Below are 27,842 nucleotides of genomic sequence, written 5' to 3' on the forward strand. Positions count from 1 at the left end.
GCTAGAGATAAACACGGAGGGGCATCTTTGCCTCTCCTCTGGCTGCTTCCTGCCCGCACTGCTCCTTCAGTGGACCACTCAGACGTTGGGCCTCAACCTGGTAGTTACCACTTTCTCTGTCTTCTTCACTCTCCATTCTTGTCTGTGTGATCTGGGGACGGAGGACTGCCCTGCTCGCTTAGGGTGCTTTCCCTGTCCAGGATCCAGCATGGAGCAACACTGAGCTGTTCCAGAAGTGCATTGTATTTGTACTCTCTGAAGACCCAGGGACTGCCCCCAGGCCTGGCTTCCTCCCAAGGAAGTGAGGGAACTGAGGCGTGGACTCTGAGAGCCGGGACCATACGCAGCATAAACTGGATGTGGGTTGGACAAGAGCCACCAAGGCCTCTTCTGTAAATATGTGTTCCACATAAGGGCCCCTAGTTATTGAGACAACTCAGAGAATTTGTCTGTGGTGATACATTGTGTACCCTTAATAAACTTGCCTGAGGATCAGAGGGCAGAGCCAGCCACTAAATGAGAGACAGAGGTCAGGCAGTGGGGGCACACGCCCTTAATCCTATCACTTGGGAGGAAGAGATCCACCTGGATCTCTGTGAGTTCAAGACCACACTGGAAACAGCCAGGCAGTGGTGGCACACACCTTTAATCCCAGTACTGCGAAGCACTCAAGTCTTTAATCCCAGGAAGTGATGTCTGGGCAGAGAAAGGTATGTAAGGCGTGAGGAGACAGGAACTCACTCTTTTTAGGCTGGGGATTTTGTAGAAGTAAGAACTGGTGGCAGGCTGCTCTGCTTCTCTGATCTTTCAGCTCTCACCCTGATATCTGCCTCTGGGCTTTTTATTAAAAGATCATCTAAGACTCGAACAACATTTGTCTTTGAACCATTCCCCATGTCAAAGACCCAAATCGCTGTCTCTGCCCACGAAGCCAGGCTTGCTGGCTACTCTAGTACTCAAAGCCCAAGTCAAGTGGGGCCATTGTTTCTCATGACATGCCCTGCTTCGCTCTGCTTTGAGCCTCTCATATTTTCCTGTTTCCTGATGCTGCCAGAATTCCTCCATGGTTCTCTTCCCCTTCTGGCCAGATGCTCACCACGGGTAACTTGATCTAACCCCGTCCTTCCAGATACCTTTGGCCCTGGCTGGAACATCATTTCTAAGTAACAGATCAAAGTTACAAACTTAAGTCCCATAGGGATGTGCTGAAGTTGTGAAAGACTGGATAGGTCTCCCTGGTCCCCTTATGAACACCTGCTTCCCCACCATGTCCCATTCATCGATAATAATATTATATCACTTTTCTCTGTGTTGTAGGCACATGTTTATGTGTGTGTGTGTGCATGTGTGTTGTAGGCACATGTTCATGTGAATGTGTGTTTTTTTTGCAGGCAGGTACATGTGCATGCATGTGAGCATGGGTGTGGAGGTCAGTGACAAGATATCAGGTGTCCTCCTCCATCGCTCTCCACCTTTTTATTGAGAGAGGGTCTCTTATTGACCCTGGGGCTCAGTGGTTTGGCTCGGCTGGCTGGTCAATGAGCTCGAGGCCATATCTAGGCTGAGGTTTGAAGAATGAACGTTTAGACGGGAAAGGACAGCTCAGTGTCAGAAACTGCAGGAAGCTGAAGTAGAATTCTTTTTCTTTTTTTTTTCTCTTTTCTTTTTTTCTTTCTTTCTTTCTTTCTTTTTTTTCTCCCGAGACAGGGTTTCTCTGTCCAGTTTTGTTGCCTGTCCTGGCTCTCGCTCTGTAGACCAGGCTGGCCTCGAACTCACAGAGATCTGCCTACCTCTGCCTCCCAAGTGCTGGGATTAAAGGCGTGAGCCACCACTGCCCAGCTGAAGTTGAATTTTTTTATCCAACCGTTCACTGCTGCGAGTGTCACAGTTGAATTACAAGAACAGAAGGGGAAGCAAAGGGTCCAGGGATGAAGGAGAATGTGGAAGATGCTGCTGCTGCCTGTAGGTCAGGGGCACGGGTTCAGGACTCCCTCTGAGGCCTTACCTGTAAGAGCCTGTCATAGGGCTTCAAGCCGCCGAGATCCCCTGGCCCGGCTGGGCGGATATTTTTGACATACACTCCTTTCTCCAGCAGGCCGTCTGCCACACTGAACCCGAAGTCTTCCATGCCAGAGTCCTTGTATAAGGTCACCTGGAAAGTGTGGACACGTGAGAGCTGTCAGAGGAGGAGAAATGAGTCGTATCTTTCTTTTTTATTGCTATTGTACCTCATCCTTTGGGGAAAAAAAAAAGTGTGTGCGTGTATATTTGTGTGTATATATGTGTGTGCATGTGTATTGCGTGTCTCTCTGTGCATGTGTGGTTTGCACGCACGTGTGCAGGCCAGATGACAAGGTCAGGTACCTCGATACTCTGATCCGTCATCCCCTGCTGTATCCTCCGGAGACAGGCTCTCTCACTGAACCCGGGGCTTGCTATGTTTCAGCAAGGCTGACTAGCCATGCAGTCCTATCACTTCCCCTGTCTCCAAGTCAGCCCCTTATCCCTTCCTGTCCCCCAACCGGTACTGGGGTTACCAACATGCACCGCCACACCTGGCTTTTACTTGGGTGCTGGGGATCCGAACTCCGGCCCTCATGTTTCCATGGCAAACACTGCTGTAACCCACCCACCCACCCGCGGATCCAACTCCCCAGACTCAGCACCGCCTCCTCCTTTCATGTTGCAGTCATCAGGTCCAGGACCCAGAGGGAAGGCTGATGTCTAATGTCTCCCTGGCGTAGCCCCCACGTTGGGGAGAAGCCGGGGATGAGTGATGTTGAAAAATAAACCTTTTTCTGCTTCCCACCAGCCTGGCGCTCTGCTAAGTACTGTATTCCATACCGCCTTTGAACCAGGGCTAAAATTTGCACTATTTTATTTGCGGAGACACCCCACAGAGCCTCATCAACAAGGAGCTTTCTAAAACACCTCCAGACATTCCTATAACAAACATTCCTTGGGGACACAGCTTGACCATTTCTCTTTACTTGCCCAGGGTTTTTTTTTTTTTTTTTTTTTTTTTTTTTAAGCAGCTCAGGGTGTCTACCCTCCATGCTATAAATGATACCCAGGTACCACACCCGAGGGCAGCTCCCGACAGCTTCCCCCCAGCCTCACTTCTCCCTCTGGTCACCTGCAAGAGGCAGTCTGAGGTGGAAAGAGCAAACCATGTGTACACCAACCAAAGGAGTGAACGACAGAAGCGGGATCCAAACGCACACGCAGTCTCTTCAGTCAGCACTCTATGTCCATGCGGGCTAGGAGGTGGCCACTGCAGTTTTTATTAAGGTTTATTGGGTGCTCTCCAAAATCTGACCACATTTCAACAAGGATTTGGGCTTACTTCACAAACTAATAGTGAGACACACACACACACACACACACACACACACACACACACACACACACACACACACGGATTCCTGTCAAATAGTAGAAACAAACAAACCCCTCAGAGCTATACAAGGCAAACATGACAGCTAGACCTTGTATAACAGGTTTAGATTTTTATATCCAATTATTCGACTGAGGAGAGTTATGGACTGCTGAAAGGAAATACAAAAGTGGTCAGTTTGGGGATTTTATTTCACTCGATAGAAAGCTTTAAAAAAAAAAATCAAGCTTTCTGGGTCAATACTATTTACCAGCCAGCTCTGTGGTTATGGTCATTTTACAGGTGATGGAATTCGATTTTATAGAGGGTAAGTAATCTGCCCAAGACCACGAAGGCAATGAATGGTGGGGCCAGGTCTGTCAGAATCCCGACACCCAGCGCTTAACCAGCATACACCACAGCGGCCAGAATGCTTACTCTGATGCTTCAATGAAGGCATTTGTACTCGCTTGCATTTTTAAATGTCTCAAATTGGACAGTGTTTTGTAATTGATGGCATCTTGGGTCCTGGAATTATGGTAAGTATATAAATATCCCATCCTTCCTGGTCTCTTTCCCCCAGGCATATCCTAAAGGAAGGCTTGGAACTGAATAAGGGGTGTGTGTGTGTGTGTGTGTGTGTGTGTGTGTGTGTGTGTGTGTGTGTGTTTATGTAGCAGGACATTTAGACAGGAACTCAGAGAGGGATGGAAACTTATCCAAGATCAAAGAGAAAGCAAACAACAGAAAACTACTTCAAAATAAGGGTTCTGACTGCAAAGCTCTGTTCTTTTGACCTTATTAATGCATTTCTTTTAAATGCTTTTTTTCTATGATGACAGTTACTGATGGAAGCAGAGGCAGAGATCCAGAGCCAACCACCAGGCAGAGCTCCGGGGGTCCAGTCGCAGAGAGGGAAGAGGGATTGTATCAGCAAGGGGTGTCAAGATCATGATGGGGAAATTCACAGAGACAACTGAACCAAGCTCGTAGGAACTCAGGGACGTTAGACTGACAGCTGTAGAACCTGCATGGGACCGGACTGGGCCCTCTGCATACGGGAGACACTTGTGTAGCTGGGTCTGTTTGAGGGGCCCCTGGCAGGGGGATCAGGGTCTATCCCTGGTGCATGAGCTGGCTTTCTGGAGCCCATTGGCTATGGTGGGATGCCTTGCTCAGCCTTGATGCGGCGAGGAGGGGCTTGGTCCTGCCTCAACTGAATGTACCAGGCTTTGCTGACTCCCCATGGGAGGCCTTACCCTTTTGTAGGAGGAGATGGGGAATGGATTAGAGGGGGGGAGGTCAGGAGGGAGCAGGAGGAGGGATGAGAGGGGGATCTGTGGTTGGTACATAAAATGAATTTAAAAAATAGAAAATAATAAGGGGATGATAATAAATTTCTTGTACATCAAGAAAAAAAATGCTTTATTCATTGGGTGGTATAGCTCAATGGTAGACTAGTTACTTAGGATGTCCAAGGCCCAAGGGTCCATCCCAACACTGCCAACCCTAACAACCTCCCCCTCAAATCCAAACAAACAAAGGCAACACAAAAAATAGTTATGACCTGCTATAATTATGTTTTTGTCTCAGGCCACAGGATGGGCGATATCTCCATTTATTTACTGGAGGAAGTTAAACTTTTAAAGTTTCATTTTATTTTATGTATAGGAGTATTTTGCATGCATGCATGCATGTGTCCCATATAGGAGCATTTTGCATGCATGCATGTGTCCCGTATAGGAGCATTTTGCATGCATGCATGCATGTATGTGTCCCATGTGGGGGCCTGGTGCCCGCAGAAGCATAAAAAGGGTGTCAGATTCCCAGAAACTGGAGTTACAGGTGGTCATGTGGGTACTGGGGATCAAATCTCTGCAAGAGCTGCAAGTCTTCCTAACCCCTGAGCCACCTCTCAAGCCCTGGGAAAATACTTTTTTTTTTTTTAATAATAAAGTATCAGCTCCTGTGTAGGCAGTCACATTGGTGAGACTTTACATACATGACAAAGTGGGCTTGGAAAAGCCCATGAGGACTCAGTTCTACAAAGAGAACCACAAGCAACTGAGAAAAGCTGGAGAGGGTGGGGTGGCCTTCCCCAGGGAAGAGTGTGACAACCGGTAATCTGTGCCAAATGGTCAGCACTGAAAACATACATACAGGTAACAGTATATGGACTGTGTAGGTTACATTGAAGAATATGTACGTATACATATATGCATATATGCGTGAAGTAATAATTAATGAGAGAAGAGGCCTTGGATTTGAAGGAGAGTGGGGAGGGGTGTATGGGAGGGCTTGGAGGGAGGAAAGAGAAGGGAGAAATGTTCTTATAATAAAAAATAAGAAAAAATCAACTTCAAATATCTTTTAAAATAAAGATGCCAGAGTGCCAGGACTCCCTCCGCCCATCACCCAGTGGCAGCAACTGTCACGAAGTGCATTGACTTCAGTCACGTTCATCTTTATTTCCTTGGGAGAGTATTTTTGGAGGAATGTCAGACCGTAGTATGTGTCTCCCAGGAGCTGCTCACTTTCTTCTGAACTGACAGCTCTCAAATAAAGAAACGGCTAATGAGCATCAGGAAGAATGCACAACATGACCCATTACCAGAGATGCAAATTAAAACCAGGATGAGAAGTACCCTCAGTTAGAAGGGTCATTCTAAAAAGACATAGAAAAGAGATGCTGTCAAGGTTTGAGGGAAGAGGAGTCTATCATACACACTGCTGGGGGTAATGTAAATCAGTTCAGCCGTTGTATAGATCATTAGGGAAGTTTCTCAAAAACTGAAAGTAGAATTCCATATGACTCTATGATCCTAATGCTGGAATTTCCAAAGTACATGGATTTATTATATCACAAATATGCATAGTCCCTTGTTTATTCTAGTACTGGACACAACAGCTGAGATGTGAGACCAACCAATCAGTTGCCAACCCATGAATGAATAAAGAGAGTGTGGAAGATTATTCAGCTGTCGGAAATACATCCTATCCCTTTTGGTTATATTGATGGAAGTGGAAAACATCACCTTGAATATGTAAATCAGGCACAAACCAGACCAGTGTCTCATGGGAGCACTCACTGGTGCGAGCTGAAATGCTGATCTGAATGAAGAAGAGTGGCCACAAGAACAGGGAAGGGGCCTGGGAAGGGTCAGGTAGTAGGTGTCCAGCCATGACGAGACAGGACCAATGACTTCCGGTGTTCTGTGGAGTAAGGAAAGAGTCTACAACAACGTATCGTGTACTTCAAAATAATCGGAAAAGTCCAAAGGTTCTTATCACATAGAAATAATGGGTGAGGAAAGAGTGATGCTAATTATCTTGATTTAATCATCACCACACTGAATACATGTATCAAACTATTGTAACAGTGTCTTCCCCCCAAAACATGTAAATAGCATGTGTCAATTACTAAGTATATCAAAAAAACTACGTCTGTTATAGAAGATTAGACGAAGCACACACAGGGTGTAGCTATACAGAACATAAACATATGATAGATTTTATATAGATCCTGGATGTTATTAATTCACTGACACAAATTGTATTTAATTATTGGCTATTCTCCGGTACTTAGGCCATCATTTCCCAAATCATCTCAAAAAGTTTGTGTGCATGTGTGCACATGTACCTGTACTCGTTTCTACGTGTGAATATGGATGTGACTGTGCCACTGTGCCTGGGTACAGGTCAGAGGACCACACTGGTTGTTGAGTCTCATCTTCTACTTTGTTTCTGAGATGGAGTTGCTCTGTTCTCTCCTGTGTTTACCAGGATGTCTGACCCCCCGTTTCCAAGGATTCTCCTTCTGCTACCCCCCTCCCTGTAGGAGCAGTGGGCTCACCACACCTGGCTTTATGCGGGTCTGTGGATTTGAACTCAGGTCCTCACAATTGCATGGCAAGTACTTTACCCACTGAGCCATCTTCCCCAGAGCCCCACACAAGTTTATTAAATCATCAGGATCCCAACAAGGGCCACTCATTGCCTTTGTGCTAGGCTCCATATTTCCTCTTGTGCAGGGCACATTCCCGTCCACTTTCCCTAGTGCTACTGACTTACAGTAGACCCTAATCCAAGAGGAACTCCATTCCAAGACTGTGGACGTCTGAAACCATAGAGAGAGCACCGAATACTATCTACAAGAACATGGATACCTTCACAGTTAACCCGATAAGATGGTATTCGGGGTTTCTTCTCTGTTGCTGTGACTAAAAGTAACTTGGAGGAGTCTATTTGGATTACAAGTTATAGACCATCATGGAGGGAAGCCAAGACAGGAACTCAAAGCAGGAGCCTGGGGGCTGGCACCAAGGCAGAGACCATGGCGGAACACTGCTACTGTCTTACTCCTAGGCTCCTGTTCAGCTACCTTTCTTATATAGCTCAGGTCCACCTTCCAGGCACGGCACCATCCACAGTGGGTGCCATCCACATCAATTATCATGAGAAAATGTACTGTAGACGTGTCCCCAGGCCAATCTGATGGAGGTAATTCCTCAACTAAGGTTCCCTTTTCCTGGGTGTATCAAGTTAATGACCAAGATTAGCCACCAGAGACAACGACTTAGTCACTAACGGGCAAGATGCGTTTGGGGTGTGACTATGCTGGGACAAGGGAGGAGTCACATCTTCAGTGGGAGGGTGTGAGATTTCATCATGCTACTGAGTATGGTGTAAACTTCACAATCTGATGAATGTTTTATTTCTGGAGTTTTCTACTTGATAGCTTCAGACCACAGTTGGCCACAGACAATTGAAACCATGAAATGTGAGAACACAGGATGGGGGAAGCAGCTAACTGCATCACTGCAACCATGTCCTCTACCTGTAGAATGTTCTTCAACTCCACACGTCACATTAAACAGAAATTAGCTCTGGTGATTGACGCAGCCAGGATATGTGGGGAGCACAAACAGATCACAGGGGTACAGTGGCTTCCCATGATATCACACCACCCTATTGATCCATGTCCAGTCTCATAGTTCACCAACAGATAGCTGTGTCTGAACCAACAGTTTCATTGGGGTTGCAAGGAATTACCTTTTTCTAGTACTGCCAGTTTTCTATGCTGTCTTAGGGTTTCTATTGCTGTGAAGAGACACAATGACCACAGCAACTCTTATAAAGGAAACATTTCATTGGGGCTGGCCTACAGTTCAGAGCTTCAGTCCATTGTCATCGTGGTGGGAGATAGCAGCAGGCAGACCTGGTGCTGGAGAAGGAGCTACCTCTTGCAGGCAACAGGAAGTGGTCTGGCTCACTGGGTGTGGCTTGAGCATATAAGAGACCTCAAAGCCCGCCTCCACAGTGACACACTTCCTCCAACAAGACCACACCCACTCCAACAAGGCCACACCTCCTAGTAGTGCCACTCCCTTTGGGGGCCATTTTCTTTCAAACCATCACATATATGTAGTAGCTAGAATTACTCTGTAAAAACAGAATTCTCCCTTCAGTTAGTCTTGTCTGATTACTTGGATATACAGTCAGTACATGAAAAGCAGAATACTTGTGAATTCAATTTTAGAACATAAAAGTAATGTGCTAAGTACTTCCAGTAATGTCTCAATGAGACTATTTGAGGGCGGGTACTTTTGTTGTAAAGGATCAGTTGAACCTATGCAGCTTTTCATATTTGTTGCGTTCAACTGTATCAGTATTCATTTGGATGCTCAAATGCATTTGCGTTTGGAAAAAATAGAGTGTCCTTCATGTTGACCGTCCTTCATGCTGACCCATGATCCTTTTCCCAGGACCCGTTGTTCTGACAGGATCTGTGTTTTCTAGCACAAGTTGTCACAGACGCATCTTGAATACTTCCTGTCCCTCTTCTGGAATCAGCTACCACACCCAATCCTTGGTTAGAAGGGGGGCTTCTATGTCTTATTCTCAAGGGGAGAAAAAGCAGGCGGTGGGAAAGGGGAGAAGGCAAAGAGCCAATAGAATGTTGATGGACCGAACCGTTTACTGGTAGGTGAAATCTCTATTCTTGAGGCCCCTGCCGAGGCGCTGTTCCTTGGCTCGGTGGGCATTTTATTTCTTAGTCATTTTCTTCTTTATTCTAGCCATGTTCTCCATGGGCTAAGCAGCATTCCTGTGGAGGGACTATTCCTCCCACTCCTAAGCATCAGTGTGTTCTGTTTAGGGCCATGTTACTTGAAACTTGCTACATTGTGCATCCCCGTGGCTTCCCTATGATTGGCCGAGGAAGAAGTAAGAAAATCAGCATCCATCTGCCCTGAGGTACCCTGAAAGAGACAAGCCGAAGCTCATGATGGGAATTAGAAAGCCCACTTTTAGTCTTCCAGCTGAGGCATGTTTTCCAACACCATCATCCAGAACCCTTGCATTTGGAGAATGGACCTGGAGTTGCAATAGTCTTCATTGCTCAACTGGCTTTTGGTTCTTAGGTATCTACAGGCCAGAACCTGGGAGGGGCTTGTGGTGGTTTAAATGAGAATGGCCCCCATAGGCTCGTAGATTAGAATACTTGTTCACCAGGGAGTGACACTATTTGAAAGGATCAGGAGGTGTGGCCTGTTGGAAGAAGTGCATCATTGGGCATGGGCTTTGAGGTTTCAAAAAGCCCATCCGAGCACTTAGGGGGCAGAGGCAGGTGGATCTCTGAGTTCAGGTCAGCCTGGTCTACAGAGTTCCAGGACACCCAAGGCTACACAGAGGCACCCTGTCTTTTGAGCAAACAAAATAACAACAATAAGCAACAACAAAACCAAAAAAACAAAACCAAAATACAAAAAGCTCATTCCAAGGCGAGAGTCTCTCTCTTCCTACTGCCTGTGGATCCAGATGTAGGACTCTCAGCTACTTCTCCAGCACCACGCCTGCCTGTGTACTGCCACGTTCTCCACCATGATGGCCATGGACTAAACCTCTGAACTGTAAGCCAGGCACATCAAATGCTGTATAAGAGTTGCCACGGCCATGGCGTCTCTTCACAGCCACCGGACACTAAGACAGTGCTCAACAGAAAGTGACACCCAAACCGCCAACGTCAACACGTTAACTGGAACACTGAGGGGGAACGTCAGCATGGTGGGCTAGTAGGTGAGCTTGTGAGGTTCTGAGACCCGGTTACTGGCCAAGACCCTTTACTTTCCTGAGCCTCACACAGGGTGCATCTCGATGGCAAACTGTTCAGGATGAGGGGCTACTAACTGTTCTAAAACAGAAACCAAGGTTTCTGTGGGAAGATGTCTCGTGGCTAGAAGATACTGAATTTTAATGGCCAGCTCTATCCTTCCCTTGGAGATTGCTCAGGAATAGTAAATTAACACAAATGAAGTTAATTATTTTAGAATCACATAAAAGACCCCAGAAATTAATAATATGCTGGTGGGAAACACAGGCTGGCTGCTCTCAAAATAGCCACAATAACTCATACCATGCAGCTCTGCTTGCCTGGAGATCGCTAGTGGTGACTTGATTTATTTCTGCCCGCCCCCCTACATTTCTAAGGATTCTGAGGTTTTATCCATATCTCCTCTACCCACAGTCGAAGCCTTATCCAGGCACTTTCTTACTATGATTCCTTTTGAACTTCTGATAACTCTGTGCAAGAAAATCATCCTTTCTTCTAATGAGGTCACTGAGCCTTGGAGACATTGATGGAGTGACTCCTTTGATCTAATGCAAACAGGCTAGGATCCAATACTGGAATATCTGACCTCATTTGCTGGGTGTCTTCTACCCAATCAGGATTTCTGTTTGGATATAGAATCTTCTCGCTGGCTAGGCAGCCTTTATTCATTTTCAACTGCCCAACAAACAAAAGACAATCACCAATCATGCCTCATATTCCCTGTAGTTCTTCTCACGTGTGCCCTCTTGTGGCTTCCCAGGAACATGACACATAATTCTGATCTCCAAAGATGGCCACCTAGAAGCCGGCAGGTTTTGCCTTCTATTCTAGCCCACTCCAGCACAGTTTATCTTGTAGAATCCCTATTCAGGGGAGGCCTCTGGGGAAACTGAGGCATTAACACAGTCGAAATGTTTTTCTGTTCTAAAAGAGCCAACCTACCACTTAAAACAAAACTGTGAGTAAGGGAACGTGTGTTCAATGGACTTGGGTCCAATTCTGTGACTTCATTCTTGATGTGGTTGCTTCAGAGTCTAATGCCTGAGCAGGAGCTATCCCAGGGGCGGGGGGACTACCGAGATTCAAGTTGGGCCTCATCTTAACGTTTTTAAGCAAGTCAACCTGCTTGTCTGAACCATGTCCTCAGGTAGAGATCGGAAAGCCCATGCCTGATGCTTTACCGCAGCCAATTCTTCCCCGTTCAAGGGCAAACTGAGTGTAGCCTCTTGAGCAAGTCACAGTAAGTGACAGCCACCCTGGAATCAGTTCCTCGGCCCCAACAGCCTTCTTCTAGCTCAGTCTTTTTCGACAATCAAAGCAACACCTAATTCTTGAAGATGACGCTGATTTCCTTGGAAGCCAGGAGGCACTTGGGATTACTCCCGGCAGCCAGTCCTGGGCATCCATGTGTCCTTTAAGCAAGACATGTTTCAAGCAATGCCAGGTCTGAGGATGGGCCTACCTTACCTGCAGATCTTGGAGAAAAATAAAATAAAACGTAAGACTCCATCGTCGTAAACTACTCCCCAGTCCAAGAGGAAGCGGATCTTGTTTAGGTCACTAGAAAGTGCCTGGTTTCCAAACAAATTGGGTCAGAAAGGCACCTGCTGCTTCCATCAGGGGAGCACCCTTGGCAGAGGACAGAAAAGGCCAGCTGCTTCTGATATTGCTCCTGCTTCTGATATTACCTCCTGCTGTTCTTTGGCATCCTGTGGCATCGAGGGCTGGGCTGTGAGATCAGGATCCAGGATTCCGGCTCTATGTGTTGGCAATGGGGCTGACTTGGTTCTGGAGAATTTAGTCCCAACTGAGAGAGGGTGACCCTTTAGAAGGACTGTGGTCTATTAACAATTGCCTTTCTGGTTCACCACAGAGCACCTTCATAAGGCATTCAGTTCACACACACCCGCCCCTCAAAAAAAAAACCAAATCAAAACAAAAATCAGAGCATTCAACCCAGCCACAGGAGCTGATGATCTCCTAGCAATGGCTTGCTACGCCTCTGGGTTGACTACTCGGCCAGCTGCTTCTGAGTTGGCTGGCTGTGTGCATGGGCACCAGTTCCCTGTGTCTCTTCTCAGAACTGTCTGATGCTTGCTCATGGCATCAACACTCTGCATTCAACCTCTGCTCCCTAGACCTGTGGTCACTCTAGCCTGGCTTCTCCAGCTCTTAGGCCTTCCTAATTCCCCCCACATTACAGATGTGTAATTCCCTATAGACCCACATGGGCCTCCTTGATTTAGGAACCAATTATCAGCTCTTGTCAGAGTCATACCATCCACTGATACTGAGCCTGAGGGAATCAGAGCCCAAGATTACTGTCATTGGGGTTGGGGGGGGGGCAGGGTGTGACAAGTTGGAACTGACCAGGCTCCCACTGAACAGACTACCAATTGTCTTGATTTTATTTCCTCATTGTAGATGAATTCCTGCAGACGGACACCACAAAGGCCTTCAGACAAGGGAGGTTTACTAAATCCCATCTCAAAGAGAGAAAAACTCAAGCCCTTGGCTACACTGTTACGCCTTCAAGGACTGTAATACTGCTGGACAAGTGATATGGTAAAGCAATATGGTAGGCACAGAGGGAGGGCTCTTCCTCCAGAACGTGGACACCAGTGTAGCAGAATGACCTTCAGGGAACCCACTGTTTTAAACGAGCATGCCATAGATGATATAAAATCCTACAACCTATAAATCAATGGTAACAGAGACACACAGGGACATCAGGGAGACGGATCCATGACAGAAGCCATAAGGAGCATTGAAAATAGCAACAAGCTACACTGTCTAGCAAGCCTGTCTCCAAGGACCGCTGAAGGTCATCTGAGAAGCAGGGACATCAGTTCCATTTTGCTCACCTTCCTTGGACAGTGGAGGTGGACAACTCACAAAACACGATACGATACCAAGGGAGCCCTGCCTGGCAGAGTGCGGATGACTTCCGCATCACGCTTTGGAAAGGACAGTGTGCCAAGGACAGTCCCCGAGCAGAGCGATGCTGCCAGAGAACTCTTGCTCCACGGACTGATAAAGACATCTCTTGATCGCCTTGGAAACAAGCTTTGTCATCTGCTGTCATTGTTACTGAAGTAAATACACAAGCACTTTGTTTTAAGGTTTAAAAGAACAGCCCCACAACCATGGGAAAACAGTGGAAAGCATACATTTTGAAGATTGCCACGGACACTATTTAATGGAAACATGCAACCCAAACTCTGGTCCTGGTTGTCCTAGTCAGGTTTCTTCAAGAGTGTTTCCACTATTGTCTACCCTTGTCACAACAGGGGAGTATCTGCATCCTAGGCGGATACAGGGACAGACAAGGAGCCACTGGACTCCATTCTCTGAGTAAACAGTCTCCTGGCTTTGTTGTCTGTCCTTGGTGGTTCCAGGTCTTATGGCACTTGCTCAAGTTTGGGCAGCAGACGACACCAGGGAGAATGGGTTTTGTAAGGTCTCTGTCCCCTGTAACAGGTGGCCCTGCTAACAGGTGGCCCAGCTCCCTGTTTGAGGAAGTGAGGAAACCCAGATCCACACACTCTCTACTTCTGCAGAAAGAGGAGCCCAGTGAAGCAGTTATAGATAACAAGTCCATCCACCCACTGAGTTGCTTTTAGCTTCCATGGATGTCTACAGCAGGTGGTCCTACACCAGCAGTTTGGAGGTCTGTGCCTGACATGAAGACTCCTGTGATCTTCTGTGAGGGCTTCAAATATTTAGCAAAGAAAGAGGTATGTGCAAGAAAGAGTTATGTATTTCATGTGCAAGAATTATATATATATATATATATATATATATATATATATATATATATATATTTCATGTGCAAGAATGTATTTCCCTTCTATTTTTCCTCCTAGTGCTGAGCCTGGAGCCTGTTCCTAACTTGGGGAGAAGGACTACAAAAGAAACCAGTGTTAACCACAGCACTCTGTCCAAGGACTAAGACAGCGTCACCCCACCAGCCCCTCTAAGCAGACTCAGACTGCAAATGCACGATGAACCTGGCTGAGGGGAAATCTGAGGGTACACAGCTTCCTAGGACTGACTCAAATGTTCTAGTGCTGCGCCATCCGCAGCCTTAAATAGAAGACTCTGGTAAATTATTTTAGAGCCCTTCTATAAAAAGGCAAATACAAATAGCTGCGTACAATTCAGTGGTATACCTCTATTGAAGATCATGCATGCGGCAGGGGCAGGGACAAATGAGTGTCAATATGAATTATTTTTAAAGTTCAGCGGGGCTGGATGTGGGGAACCCTGCCATCCTGCAAAAGAGTAGGTTTTTGCCTCCAGGTGTGCAAGGAGGTGTAGCTGTGAATCATCTCAGAAAAAGATCAAGTGGCCACCAAAGGATGCTTAAGATTCCAAAGGGAAAGGAGGAGGGTTATCAACGAGCTGTAGCTAAGATCACACGTTCCTTATCTGCAAAGAGAAAGAGTGTGTGATAAGCTGCAGCGCCAAGCAGAATTCATTTGAAAGATAAAACACAGAACCTCTGGGGCCTGAAGCAGAGCCGCCCTTTCCTCTTCGTCTGCCACCCTGTTGTCTGGGATTTCATTAAAACAGACTAACCACCTATCTAGAGCTAGCAAAACTTTCCTGCATGATTCTTAATCTTTAGTCCTCAAGAGAATCCACTGACAGTGTTGCTAAAATGTAAGTGTCCCTGAAAACACAGACTCCGTGTTTTAACAAGCACCCCATAGGGACGGTCATCTCCCCTCTAAATCAACCGACCGTCCTTTACTTTTCAAATTGTTGCCTGGGATCTATTAGCACCTCTTGGAATGAGTTCAATGGCTGAAGGACAGGGGGAGAAAAAGAATGTAGGGAAGGAAGGCATGGGTAGAAAACGAGGAGGAAAGGATGGAGTGAGAGCAAGTTGAGACACTCCATTTTCCTGTAACAGAGCCTATGGATGTAGTCTTTGGGGCTGTGTTGATTCTGAATCTGCACTGAGGCAGGACACACCAGGGTTGTCAGAGTCCAGGTGTGGAGCATCCATGGTGGGACAAAAGGCTGGAGATGGAGCATGCATGAAGCCCTCAGCCCTATCCCTAGCATCACATAAAACCAGGAATGGTGACACACACCTGTGATCCTGGCATCTGTAGGGTAGAAGCAGGAGGACCAGATATTTAAGGTTACACAATGAGTTTGAGGCCATCCTGGGCTATATGAGAACATGCCTTGAAAGAAAAAGAAATGTTATGGCCAGACGTGTCCTTCAAAGACTCATCTGATTTCTCTAACTAGGCTTCCCCTTCCACGGTTGTACCACCTCCCCATAACTTATTCAAATTTTGAATCTTGAATGGATTATGCCATCAATTAATTCAGAGCCCTCATTATCTGATTGTTTATGAAAATGTCTTAGGACACCCAAAGGTGTGTTTATGAAGATCCTAGGTGTCTCCCTGTTCCATCCAGTTGTAAACTGTAGTTGGTTGTTTTACTCTTTACTCTTTTGGCTCTTTGAGGGGGGGCACAACCCAGCTCCCAAATAAATCACATGAAAACTTACTCTTTCTTATAAATGCCTGGCCTTAGCTTGGTTTGTTGCTAGCCAGCTTTTCTTAAATTATCCCGTCTACCTTTTGCCTCTAGACTTTTATTTTTCTCTATTCTATATACCTTTCTTTACTTCTTACTTTGTGGCTGGCTGTGTAGCTGGGTGGCTGACTCCCTGCATTCTTCTTTTGTTACCCCTTGATCCCCTCTTCCAAGATTTCTCCTTGTATTTATTCTCTCTGCCTGCCAGGCCCACCTAGCCTTTCTCTCTACCCAGCTGCTGGCCGTTCAGCTCTTTATTAGACCCATCGGGTGTTCTAGGCAGGCACAGTAACACAGCTTCACAGAGTTCAACAAATGCAACATGAAAGAATGCAACATACCTTTGCATCACTAAACAAATATCCAACCGCATACAAGAATGTAACACATCTTTGACTAATATTCCACAACTGTAAACCACCACAGTCAAGAAACTAGCCGACAAGCTAACACTTCTGTATGAAGGCAATGTTAGTGACCCACACCCCCTAGATGATGGGCTTGAGCTTTTCACTTCCCTTGCCTTTCTTACAGTGGTATGGATGTGTCTATTCACTCATCCTGTCTTGATCCAACTTGGACACAAATGGATCCAAACTTCAAGCAAGTGACAATCACCAGAAAGACTGAAACAGTAAAGTGACACCAAGTCTGCTTAGGTCCATTGGTGTCACCTACCCTGGTAACTCCGATTGTGTAGCCTCTGGGAAATTCCTCTATGATAACCTTTCAGGGACTGAAAACCAGTGTTTGTTCAGACTCTAGGTAACTTCTAGCTAGCTAGTTATGTTCAGCCTAGGGAGACAGGGGAGTTTCCTAATTCTGTGGCTCCTTCTCCATGCTGCCTCTAAGTTCTGACAAAGGCTTGTGACAAGCAGGCAGGATCAGAGGGAAGATAACTCTCTCAATGTTATGGTTTGAATGTATAATGGTCCCCATGACATCACTATTCGAATGATTGATCCCAGAAGCTAGCAATGTTTTGGGAGGCTGTGGAAACTTTAGGACATGGTGCCTCAGTGGAGGGAGTAGGTTGCTGGTGGTGGGTCTGTAGGAACATTTTATCATGGACTGTTTCCTGCATTGTTCTCCCATTTCTGGTCCATGATGTAAAGACAGCGTCTCAAGACACGCCACACCTCTTGGGATGGACCACATCCTCTGAAACCACGAACCAAACTGAATCTTTCCTTCCACAATCAGTTTCCATTCGATACTCCATCACAGCCATAAACATTGACTAAAACAATTCACATGTTAGCATGCTTTCCCACGACATCAGGTACTCAAAGATGCTCACATGTAAGACACAGACACAACCAAGAAGAGTCTTTACTCTGAGGTCAGTCTCTTTGGTTCATGACCATTTCCTTTCCAACCACTGGAGGTGTGCTAAGCAGCAAGTGCATTAGATGGTTTTTCAAGGTAACCAAATTCACTTGAAGATACCCTAGATGTTCTCAGAAGCTACCCCAAGAACTGCACAGCACCAGCCCACAGGCCCCATCTTAAATGGACACTTTGGGGGGGCTCTAATGACAGAGCACCGCTTAGTCTCTGAGAGCCTCATTTTGTTGGGGATAAGTCTGGAAGAAAGTCAAGCTCCAGGAGAGGTGCACATAACCACTTTTTAGGAGAAATGACAAACTGAGGGGACAAAGCAGTGTGACATTCATCAGGGCCACATTTGTGCCCATGATTTCACGCTCACCCCCCCCCCACACACACACAGACACACACCCTCAGTTCACACCCTGGTGCACACATTTGCCAACTGATCCACCGCCAACTGTTAGATGAATAAGCGAGCAATACAGTTTTCCTGTTTAATAAGATTTGTATTTCGAGTCGAGCCCCCACTAAAAAATCTCAGTTACAACAATTTCCTCATCCAGTTTACTGTCACGATTTCTGCTGAATGCTGTCAGTGGAGGGATGATAGGGAGACAAGATGTTTATGTTCCCGGGCCATAAAGTAGCTGTCTTTGAGGAGATAGCTTCACTCCAGAAAGAAAGAGAGAGAGAGAGAGAGAGAGAGAGAGAGAGAGAGAGAGAGAGAGAGAGAAGAGAGAGAGAAAGAGAGAGAGAGAAAGAGAGAGAGGGGGAGAGAGAAAGAGAGAGAAGGAGAGAGAGAGGAGAGAGAGGGAGAGAGAGAGAAAGAGAGAGAAGAGAGAGAGAGAAAGAGAGAGAGAGAGAGAGAGGGAGAGAGAAAGAGAGAGAGAGAGAGAGAGAGAGAGAGAGAGAGAGAGAGAATTTCATGCTGCAACTTTCCTTATCGTGTAAATGAGAATAATACATGCTAACTCAAAATGTCTATTGGGAGAGCTAAAAATATGCAGCAGATACACAGAATTCAATAGGTACTCGGTGCGTGTTGGTATCATTTCTTTGAGGCTAAAGAAGAAGAGGTAAACAGGCGTGGTTTTCTCAACCTGGGTGGAAGCTGAGAGAAGAGGGAAAGGCAGTGTTCACCCCCCCCCCCAAGGGAACTAGGAGGGTTGAGTTTTCTCTTGGCAGAACAGAATTAACAATGAACATGGAGCCTTTGCAATTTCGTGGCCATGGGATTTCCTATGGCATGATGGTCTACGTCGATCTGCGAGTGAGTTACCAAGCAGATGTATTTAGGACAACCAGACAGATAAGATAAACTGTGCAAGGGGGCGCAATCTGGACCCTAATTGGAAAACGCCAGAGGTATCTTTGCTTTTCTGAAATTCTCCTAATGCAAAGAACCCTGGTCCTATGAGACCATTTTCACGCCTGAAATACACGATGCTCTTTGCTATTCTTTTGCACATGCTAATTTCTGTGCTTGGAATGTCTCCCCACCCTCCACTGCACAGTCAATACCTATGTCTAGGAAGTCTTTTCTGTTTCCTTCACAGGAGGGGGAGTGCCACTTCTTGCACTCCGAGGCTTGCTACTGTCCTTGTGCTGACCGCACCCCCCTCCCCAACTTCCCACTGTTTCCTAGATGGTTGCACTTCCCAAGGATGACAGTGTATCCTTTGAGGACATGTGTATATACAGGCTACATGGTCTATATGTCAAATGAATGGACAAAGTGTGCTAAAAAGAAAGATCCAGAACCAGAGCTTACCTCATTACATTAACTCATTACATTATCTCCCTGCCCCCCCGCCCCCATCATACTCTGTCAGCTACAGAACAAATAGCTATGTTTTGTAGGGTACTTAGGGAAATTGAAGTCTTTATAGGAAAAGAGAGTCATGGCCCGTTCATTCCTTTGGACCTGACACTCATGTGTTCTGTTGAGTAAAATGAATTATGTTAGGAGATTATTAACGATAGGGAGCATCTTGGCTCTCATCAAAAGTGGGGTTGAGGTTGTTATTTTTTTTTTTGTTTTGCTTTGTTTTGTTTTTGTTTTACGAGACAGGGTTTCTCTGTGTAGCTTTGTGCCTTTCCTGGAACTCACTTGGTAGCCCAGGCTGGCCTCGAACTCTCAGAGATCCGCCTGCCTCTGCCTCCTGAGTGCTGGGATTAAAGGCGTGCGCCACCGCCGCTGCCTGGCCGAGGTTGTTACATTTTATATGTCCTCACATATTAAAAAGGAATAAAGTACCATTGCTAGCTACAGAAGCCAGAGACACCTCCCTGCCACTCACTGCTCTTGTTGGCCTGGGACCCACCAGTGCCGTCACACCTGCGCCACTTAAACTCTGAAGGCAGCTCTTGGGTGTGGCTAAGTGTGACAGGGAGTTTTCTCCGGGAAGTGAAAAACATTATAGTCCAACATGCCCTGGCCCAGGATATCTAATGTTGTGTTGAGAGTTTCGTGTCTACTGTAGGCATGTAACTGAGGGGTAAGCCTGCTTACAGTGAACTTTAGGTTTCTTATCAGTGAGGTGACGGACAAAAGATGTGTAAAAATCCATCCACTTTCCAAGGAGCACAGACTAATTCATCAGAGCTCCACATAGGGGTCTCACATTTTTGCAAGATTTTGACCAACGTTTGATAAACACGTCACCTGAAACATCAGTCTTCCCCACTTTCCAGGCTAATCCTCCCAGGGGACATGTGTTAAGAGGCATGTCTCTGGGGGGCTATGTCCTTCAACTCCGACTTCTCTCTTGGGCTGAGCCCACAGGAGAAGTCATGGCCAAGCGTCACGCAGAATGGCTGGTACATTCGGCATCAGGGGAGGAAGAGGAAGTCTACTGACCTTGTGAAGCTCCACGGGAGTTGGGGACATGATCTCCTTTATTTCTTGCTTCATTTTCCTCAGGGTTACCGACTTCCTGCCCACGTCTGAGGGCAGGGTGTTACTGCGAGTTGTTTGGCTGTAGTGTGGCCGTGAACTGCTCCGCTCCTGGAAGCTGGCCTGCCGCCCCAGCTGACTGCGGGCCGTTGGAGCCTCATGATTCAAACTCATGGTGCTCCCCGACATGATTGTGGCCTGTGGCATTGACAATTTTCAGAGACAATTAAACCACGGCGAAGGGTAGGGCTTGCTGGCTCAACATTAAGCACAATTCTCCTTCTGCCCAGTCAAAATATGGTGTCTTCAGGGCATAACCAAAGGCTGGAGAATGGACGCACTAGCTGAACTACGAAAGTCTGGAACTTGCTTTGCAATTACATTTATAATGCACATCTCAAATCGAATGGAAGTACTTAAGCCCTTGAGTTTATTTAATCAAATACCACCCCTAGCAATGTTGAGGCAAATTGAAAAGTTCCAACATTAGTTTACTGCAAACTGCATTTTAAGCACCAACTTCCCACCAAGTTGGCTCTGAGAGCTGGGATTCATGGAGGCACCTTCAGTGTGTCTTAGAGAAGAGCTTCATGGTGGAGGCCAGGCTGCTGCTGCCTGTAATGCTGCCTCTGGCCTCAACAGATGCAGTCTTTCTTTAGGCTGGAATGGGATGACTGATACAGAGGCAAAGGGGTCTCCTAACACTTCCAGCCTGGCACTGTCAAGACCATCTTCTTTTTGGTCCCGTGACCTGCCCCAGAAGCTTGTAGATGCATCTTTTAATATTCATTGGCATTTGGCTTCTGTATCTCATGGCCCAGAGTATTGCTTAGAAGTGGTCTTTGTGTGATATTCTCAGGGAGGTTTAAAAAAATTACCCTTTTATATTGGATTCAACCATTTGCTCAATTTAATCATCGCTCAACTGCGAGGCTTGGATTGGGTTTTTACCAATGAAAGGGAAGTTTGCTCAGCTTCAAATATATTCCCTGAATAATGCATAAGCAATGGCAAGACTACATCCCTGGATGGCAGAACTAGAACAAAAAAAGGATTTGAAAGCGTATCGTGATGGGAATGGACATTTCCCTTGTTAGAGGGTGCCAGGATTCTAGAAACAGGACTGTGGCCCTCTCTGTATTCCTTATATGATGCTTATATACAAAAGTGTGCACTGGTAAACGTGCCTGAAACTACAGAAACAGAAATTATGTCTACACCCAGGAGAATAAATAAAATGTGGCTTGATTACATTAATGAAAAAAGCTATAAGCAACAAAGCTTGATTTGTTGAACTCTTTTGAATGTATTCATTAACTTAAGCCATGTAAGTCTGGAAGGTAGGCACTTCACTCATCCCAGTTTATAGGAGACCGAAGTGCAAGGCGTTTTTCTTGCCCAGGGTCATACAGGCAGTAACAGAACCAAGGGCACTCCCGGTGTCTATTCACTGAAGGGAACACTGCCAAGTGAACAGCATCTTTATTTGTTGTCTGATGTAAGAGTTTGCATCTCCCCATTGATGCTCAGTGTACACGTGTGCCACTAAGAAAGCACAACAGCCAAGTATTGGCGCAGATATGCATAGATCTGACAACTGCATGAGACAGAGACAAGACCGACACACCGGTTCTGACTAGACCACGTACGTGGCTGATGCTTTTGAGAACGGAAATTCTAGCTGCAGACAAATCCCCGCCCATGACCCAGCACTGCACATAGTGTGTGTCACTTAATATTCAGTAACGGCATAGGTAGACTTTAGAGATTATGCGTCTTATTCCTTCACAATGGGAGGAAGACGAGGGACACCTGGGTAGGTTCTGTAACTGGTCATGAGTCGGGTATGGGAGCCCAGCAGTCCGGGTGCAGTCTTGTTCCTTGACCAACAGGCTCTCAGGCTTCTCCAGCCACATCAACTTCCCTTTTGTAGGTAAAAAGTCTCCAATATTTCTAATATTTAACCAAATGTAGGCATCTATAGTATCATGTATTTCCGATAAATAACTTTTTTCTTTTGAGGCTTATTAACAGCTCTCTGTGGCCAGCTGTGTTGGTGACATGAGTATCTTTCATTTGATGGCACTTACATCCATGGCTTCTGTGTTTAATCTGTGGCAACTGACGGCACCCTGTGATCATTTTTTTTTTCCTGCAGTGGTGACATCCATCCATTGTTCTTACCTACTTAGACTATTTATCTGCTTTATTTATATCTATTTTCTCTTTCTCTCTCTTTTTTGTGAGATCCACAGGAAGCATGTGGGAAATAAAACACTCCGTCACTGAGTCTGAGGGCTGACAGTCTGGCTTTGACAAGTCTGAGCTGCCAGAGGAGACAGTGTCAGTGGGTTTTACGAGAGTCCAGTGGCCAAGAGGAAAGGTAAGAAGAGCCCCTCCTTCAAGTTTTCAAACCCTGACTGGACTGCTCACTTACACTAAACGTCAAGGGAAGGAACAGCGTCTAAAAAGGATTATAAAAGCTTTAAAGTAGAAATATCATTTAGGTTCAGGCATCTGGTTAAAGTTAAAAAAGTTAAAGTAGCATTAGTTAGGAAACAGCAGACTCAGTACTCAGTTATTCTTGTATTCATTGAACATCAGGTTCTCTATCTTTCTGGTAAATATTAGATCACTACAATGTCTGGTTTTTAAAGCATTTTATCTTGATTTTTCAAGACAGGGTTTCTTTGTGTAGCCCTGGCTGTCCTGGAACTCACTCTGTAGACCAGGCTTGTCCTGAATTCATAGAGATCCGCCTGCCTCTGCCTCCTCCCAAGTGCCCGGATTAAAGGTGTGTGCCACCACTTGGCAATTCCTATGTTTTATACACACAAAAGCTGGTGAGGGAGGTTAAAAATTGCTCGAAGTCTTAGTTTGAGTTTTTAGCCTCAGGGAAGGCTGTACATTTTTTTCAGTGCTAAAGCTGAACCTAAATTATTGCTGGCAATAATGAAAATGAGTAGTAAATTCTCATTTTAATCACAATTAATTAATTAATCAATCATTTCAGCTAATCTGTTTATAAACTCCACAGTTTGCTTTAACTTCTGATGTTGAAGGTAAATTTCATCCACAGAATTCCAGCTTCGATACAAATGTAACAGCTTTCCCAATCAAGAGAACACACTTCACTTAAACAATGTTTCAAGGTTTTGTGATAATAGTGTAAATATGACTGGTGAGCATTCCTCCTCACTGAAGATTTAACTTCTCTCTGGCTTAGAGCTCAGTCCCTTTCCTTCCTTCCTTGGTAATTTCCTGGACCACACCACATAGAGCTGCTATGGAGGTACCTGTGGGCCGCTGGAACATACTTCCGTGGTGGTGGTTTTCGTGAGCTAACTCATCTTCCAGGTAATGGCCCAGGCTCATCCAGTTACTTTTTATAGGACTGTCAAGGTACACAATGTAAAAGAAGCTCTAAGAAGAATGAGTGCCACAAGAGAAATGTATCAAAACAGGGAGGCATGGGAGCCAAAGTCAGTTAGGCTGGGGCATTTGCTCAAGAATTATGAATCCATGTTCCTGATGCAGCCTGCACTACTCATGATTCTACATACAGGGGTGGTAAAAGTTTAAATAAACCAGCCGGCACTTAAGAATTGTGTTCTTTTTGGAAACTGTATAAAACAGAAATCAATAGCTCATATCTTAATTTAAATTTTATAAAGTCTATCCATACCCAGGTCCTTTAACTGTGCTCTGAAGCCAAGATTCATGCCACGTAATACTATGGTGTCTATAAATTCAAACTGCTGTTTTCCTTTAGAATTCTCTTTGCAGGTTCACAAACATTAGAATCACGGAAAGTCTCCACACATGCAATTGAGAAGCAAAATAATGTAAAGATGAGTAACCAGTTTAGAGGCTCGCGAGTTCCGCCCGGTAGTGCCATTCACATTCCTTAGAGTGACTTGGGGACCTCGTATGACATCAAAACAAAAATGAGAATTTCACCACTTTACTTTTTACAGCTTAGGAACTTTAAAAGAACATAAAAGGAAACATTCCAGGCCTTCCCAGACTAAGTCTGAATACTGTCAGCAGATTCACGTGAGGCTTTGTTTAAGCAATCGCCCAGAGTCCAGCTGTTACAATCTAGCTTATTCCTCCTCCAATTCGGGTGGCGTTAATACAGAATTAAGATTTCCAGTGAACAGCAAAGCAGGAAGGAGTGGTATTCTGCCTGCTTATCAAACAGACCGGCCTTCTTAAAAACCGGCCATGGGATTGTCAACTTAAGGGCAAAACCAAAACACAATCGTGTTTCCTCTTATGTTCCTCTTTAACGATCAAATTAATTTCTCTACCAGGTACAAATGAAAACATGCCAAAGAAACCTTTCTAAAGCAGCTAAGAGAAATGAAATGCACCACGGTTGGGAGACTGGGCTGGCTCCTTAGCGATTTGGTGGGAAACAGGTACAGTCAGGATTAGCAAGGGAGCGATGGCGAAAGCCACAAGTCAGTCAGAACTGCATTGTGTAAAATCAAACTGCTGTCTGGAAGGCAAGGGCGGGGCGGGGGGAAGGCAGCTTCACAAGCAAAAGTATAAACAGAAAGGGTAGCTACCAAGAGAGTCATGTTTCTCAATGACACACGCCTGTCAGCTTTCTCCTGTGGAAAGGGGTTAAAGCTTTTAAATGAACGGCTGTGATCAATGCAAACGTAAAAAGGACCAAAAAAAAAAAAATAAACAAATACATAAATGAAAATAAAAATGAATGTAGAAACAAGATAAGCATCATGACTGAGGCTACCTCAAGCTCTCTCAGGATCCCCGACTGGCCGCAGGTCTCCAGGTCCTCCAGTGCTTGAGACCAGAAGTTTTCCTCTTGTTCAGCCTCTGCGCTGTCAGAGGCCCCTGCGAAGCTGCCCGCAAGAAACACATTCTGGGTTAAGGAAGATGCGTGCGTGCATGCACGTGTGTGCACACACACATTAGTGCACACATGCGCACAAACTTGTACACACATGTGCATACGCTTCTGTACACTGAATATTTCTCCTCATTTTACACACACACACACACACACACACACACACACACACACACACACACACGGGGAAAAGAGATCCACTTTCACCAAGGTTTCTTTGGACTGTGGCCTCCAAGTAAAGGTATCTCTGATATGTTAGGAATGCTAAGTGGCCTGCAGAATTAAATGACCTTTGTCACTACTACCTGGCTTTCAGAATATTCATGGCTATTGCTGGCTACTGCTGGCTGGCTGCATCAATGTGGCTGTGCTGTGGCAGGCGGCACCATGGGAATATATTTTCTCTGCTACATCTACGGGGGAGGACACATCGCCTCTAAGAATTTATAACATCATTATGAACAAATTAATACTTCCACTTTTCAATTGTCTTAAAAATGTTTTGATAAGGAACCAACCCTAAGATATCTTTCTTCACTAAAGAAGTATGGAACGTGGGCTGAGCGAATGGCTCATTTGGTAAAATGCTCGCCCTGTAAGCATGAGCACCTATCCAGAAGTCCGATATCCAGAACCTATGTGGGAAAGCAGGGTGTGGGAATACACACTAGCCATCCCAGTACTGGGAATGTAGAGACAGATGGATCCTGGGGCCTGCGGGCCAGCCAATCCAGCCTCATTAGCGAGCTCCGAGTAGATGGGTTCCTGTGGTTGCACACACACACACACACACACACACACACACACACACACACCCCTCTATGGTTCTCTTGTCTGGGACTGGTGGCAGCCACCTGTAATCCCAACACCTAGGAGTCTGTGGCAAAGAGGACTTTTCAGGTAAGCCTAGGGCTCCTTACGGGAGACTCTGCCTCAAAGCAAAGGAACTCTGGATGTAGCCTACATGGGACTTAGTGTGAAACTGCCTGTAAAAGAAGGGAAAGGAGCCGATTGCCACAGAAAAGACATGCTTCCTAGAAGCTGGCTTCCCCCCAATGCTGCTCTGAGAAATAGCACCACCGTTGCTTGGCGCTAGCCGGCCCTCACTGGGCAGTCACATGATTTGGGAACCTTCGACGTGGCTGATGGGGGTGGTTAACATGGTGACTTCACAAGGTCAATGCTAACAGAAGCTGCCACTGGGTAGGGAGAGGGTGCAACGTGTCCCTCTGAGACCCGGAAGTCACCAGCATCGGGGGAGGGGCAACCACCCTACCCGCTGGCTGTGGACCGATCCCAGTCTTCATTACTCAGCCCCACGTCTGGATAAGTCTGGCTTCGAGGCTTGGGGACCGGGGACAGGCTGCCTCTTTGTTTTGGACTCCTCCAATCATAGGTGTTGAAATTGTATCCTGAAGTCTGAAAAGTGGAGCCTGAAACAGAAGCAAGGCATGAGGAGGATTATCTCATCTACTGAGATACGACGTCGTTGGCCAGATGAGGGGCAGATGGCAAAGTAGGAGCGGGAACAAGAGCGAGCACATAGTGGTACTCATCCTGACTCCCTGCTCTGAGGGCTTTCTTCACAGCCAGCTGTGCTACTATAATTAATTGCAATTAAAAGACAACATTAAAGGCTTTGAATAGTGATTTCTAGCACCTAAGCCTTCGGGGGTCTCAGAAGTCACAGTTTCAGGAGGGCCAGTTTTCAGGTCCACATGCACACCCCCATCTTCCCCATACTGCCTTGGCTGACACAGGTCAGGGCTCTGGACCGACAAGGGTCTCACCCTTACCTTCTCTTTCACAACTGTTCCCACCATGTTTCAAAGACAAGACTCATTTCTCATTCATGTTAAACCCTTGAGGGTGCTCGGCCTGGAGTACAAGGAGTATAAGTAAGAGCTACCAAATTCAGGGATTGGTTGGAAAAGCCTTGCTCCTGAAAGAAGGGCACCCAGAGGCTGGGTCATGGTTCAACCAGGCAAACTCAGGGTAAGGCATTTGAAACTATGAAACACTGTCTCTTTCTGAAAGTCAGAAGTAAGGAAGATGTCAAGGTGAGGAAGCTTGAGCATTACGATGTTTATCTGACTTGCAAAACAAAGAATGTGTTTTTTGATGGGTTGGTGGGGGGGCGGTGTTAAGTCTGATTAGCCTGATAGGGAAGACGTTGGGGGATTAGGGGACAGTTAGGTTATGTACTATGTATCACCCTTGAATTTCAGCTAAGTCTCTAACACCAGGATTTTGACAGTAATAGATTTAAAGGATATGTATAACAAGGTAGGCATCACATCCTTTGTAGGTATTTTGAGGAAAGCATTTAGAAGGCAACTTCAAATATGTGGTGGAGTATGTATTTTTTCAGTATACCTTTTGGGGGTTCAACTGAGAAATCAAGGGCATATGCATAGGGCTGACTCCATAGCCTATATCATAATTATCACACCTTTCTTTCTTTCTCTTTCTTTCTTTCTTTCTCTCTCTCTCTCTCTCTCTCTCTCTCTCTCTCTCTCTCTCTCTCTTTCTTTCTTAAAGATTTATTTATTATGTATACAGTATTCTGCCTACACACCAGAAGAGGGCACCAGATCTCATTACAGATTGTTGTGAGCCACCATGTGTTTGCTGGAAATTGAACTCAGGTCCTCGGGAGGAACAGCCAGTGCTCTTAACCTCT

The 27,842-nt window shown here is 45.8% G+C and overlaps 1 protein-coding gene across 13 annotated transcripts in view; it reads right to left on the minus strand.

The window, feature by feature from the left end:
* Grip1 (glutamate receptor interacting protein 1) overlaps window positions 1–27,842 on the minus strand; it is a 649,740-nt gene that overhangs the window by 14,468 nt on the left and 607,430 nt on the right. For 9 of the 13 annotated variants that reach the window (XM_028869613.2, XM_028869622.2, XM_037196740.1 and 6 more), the window contains 5 exons: window positions 26,436–26,592; window positions 25,040–25,151; window positions 24,852–24,896; window positions 20,242–20,475; window positions 2,006–2,152 (listed from right to left, as the gene is read on the minus strand). In XM_028869613.2, the coding sequence (XP_028725446.2) occupies window positions 2,006–2,152; window positions 20,242–20,475; window positions 24,852–24,896; window positions 25,040–25,151; window positions 26,436–26,592 (695 nt within the window). The remainder of the gene's footprint in view (window positions 1–2,005; window positions 2,153–20,241; window positions 20,476–24,851; window positions 24,897–25,039; window positions 25,152–26,435; window positions 26,593–27,842) is intronic. The other 4 variants (XM_037196738.1, XM_037196739.1, XM_028869624.2 and 1 more) reach the window with 1 other exon arrangement.

This window comes from Peromyscus leucopus, chromosome 18 (genome assembly GCF_004664715.2).
Source record: "Peromyscus leucopus breed LL Stock chromosome 18, UCI_PerLeu_2.1, whole genome shotgun sequence".
NCBI classification, from domain to species: Eukaryota; Metazoa; Chordata; class Mammalia; order Rodentia; family Cricetidae; genus Peromyscus; species Peromyscus leucopus.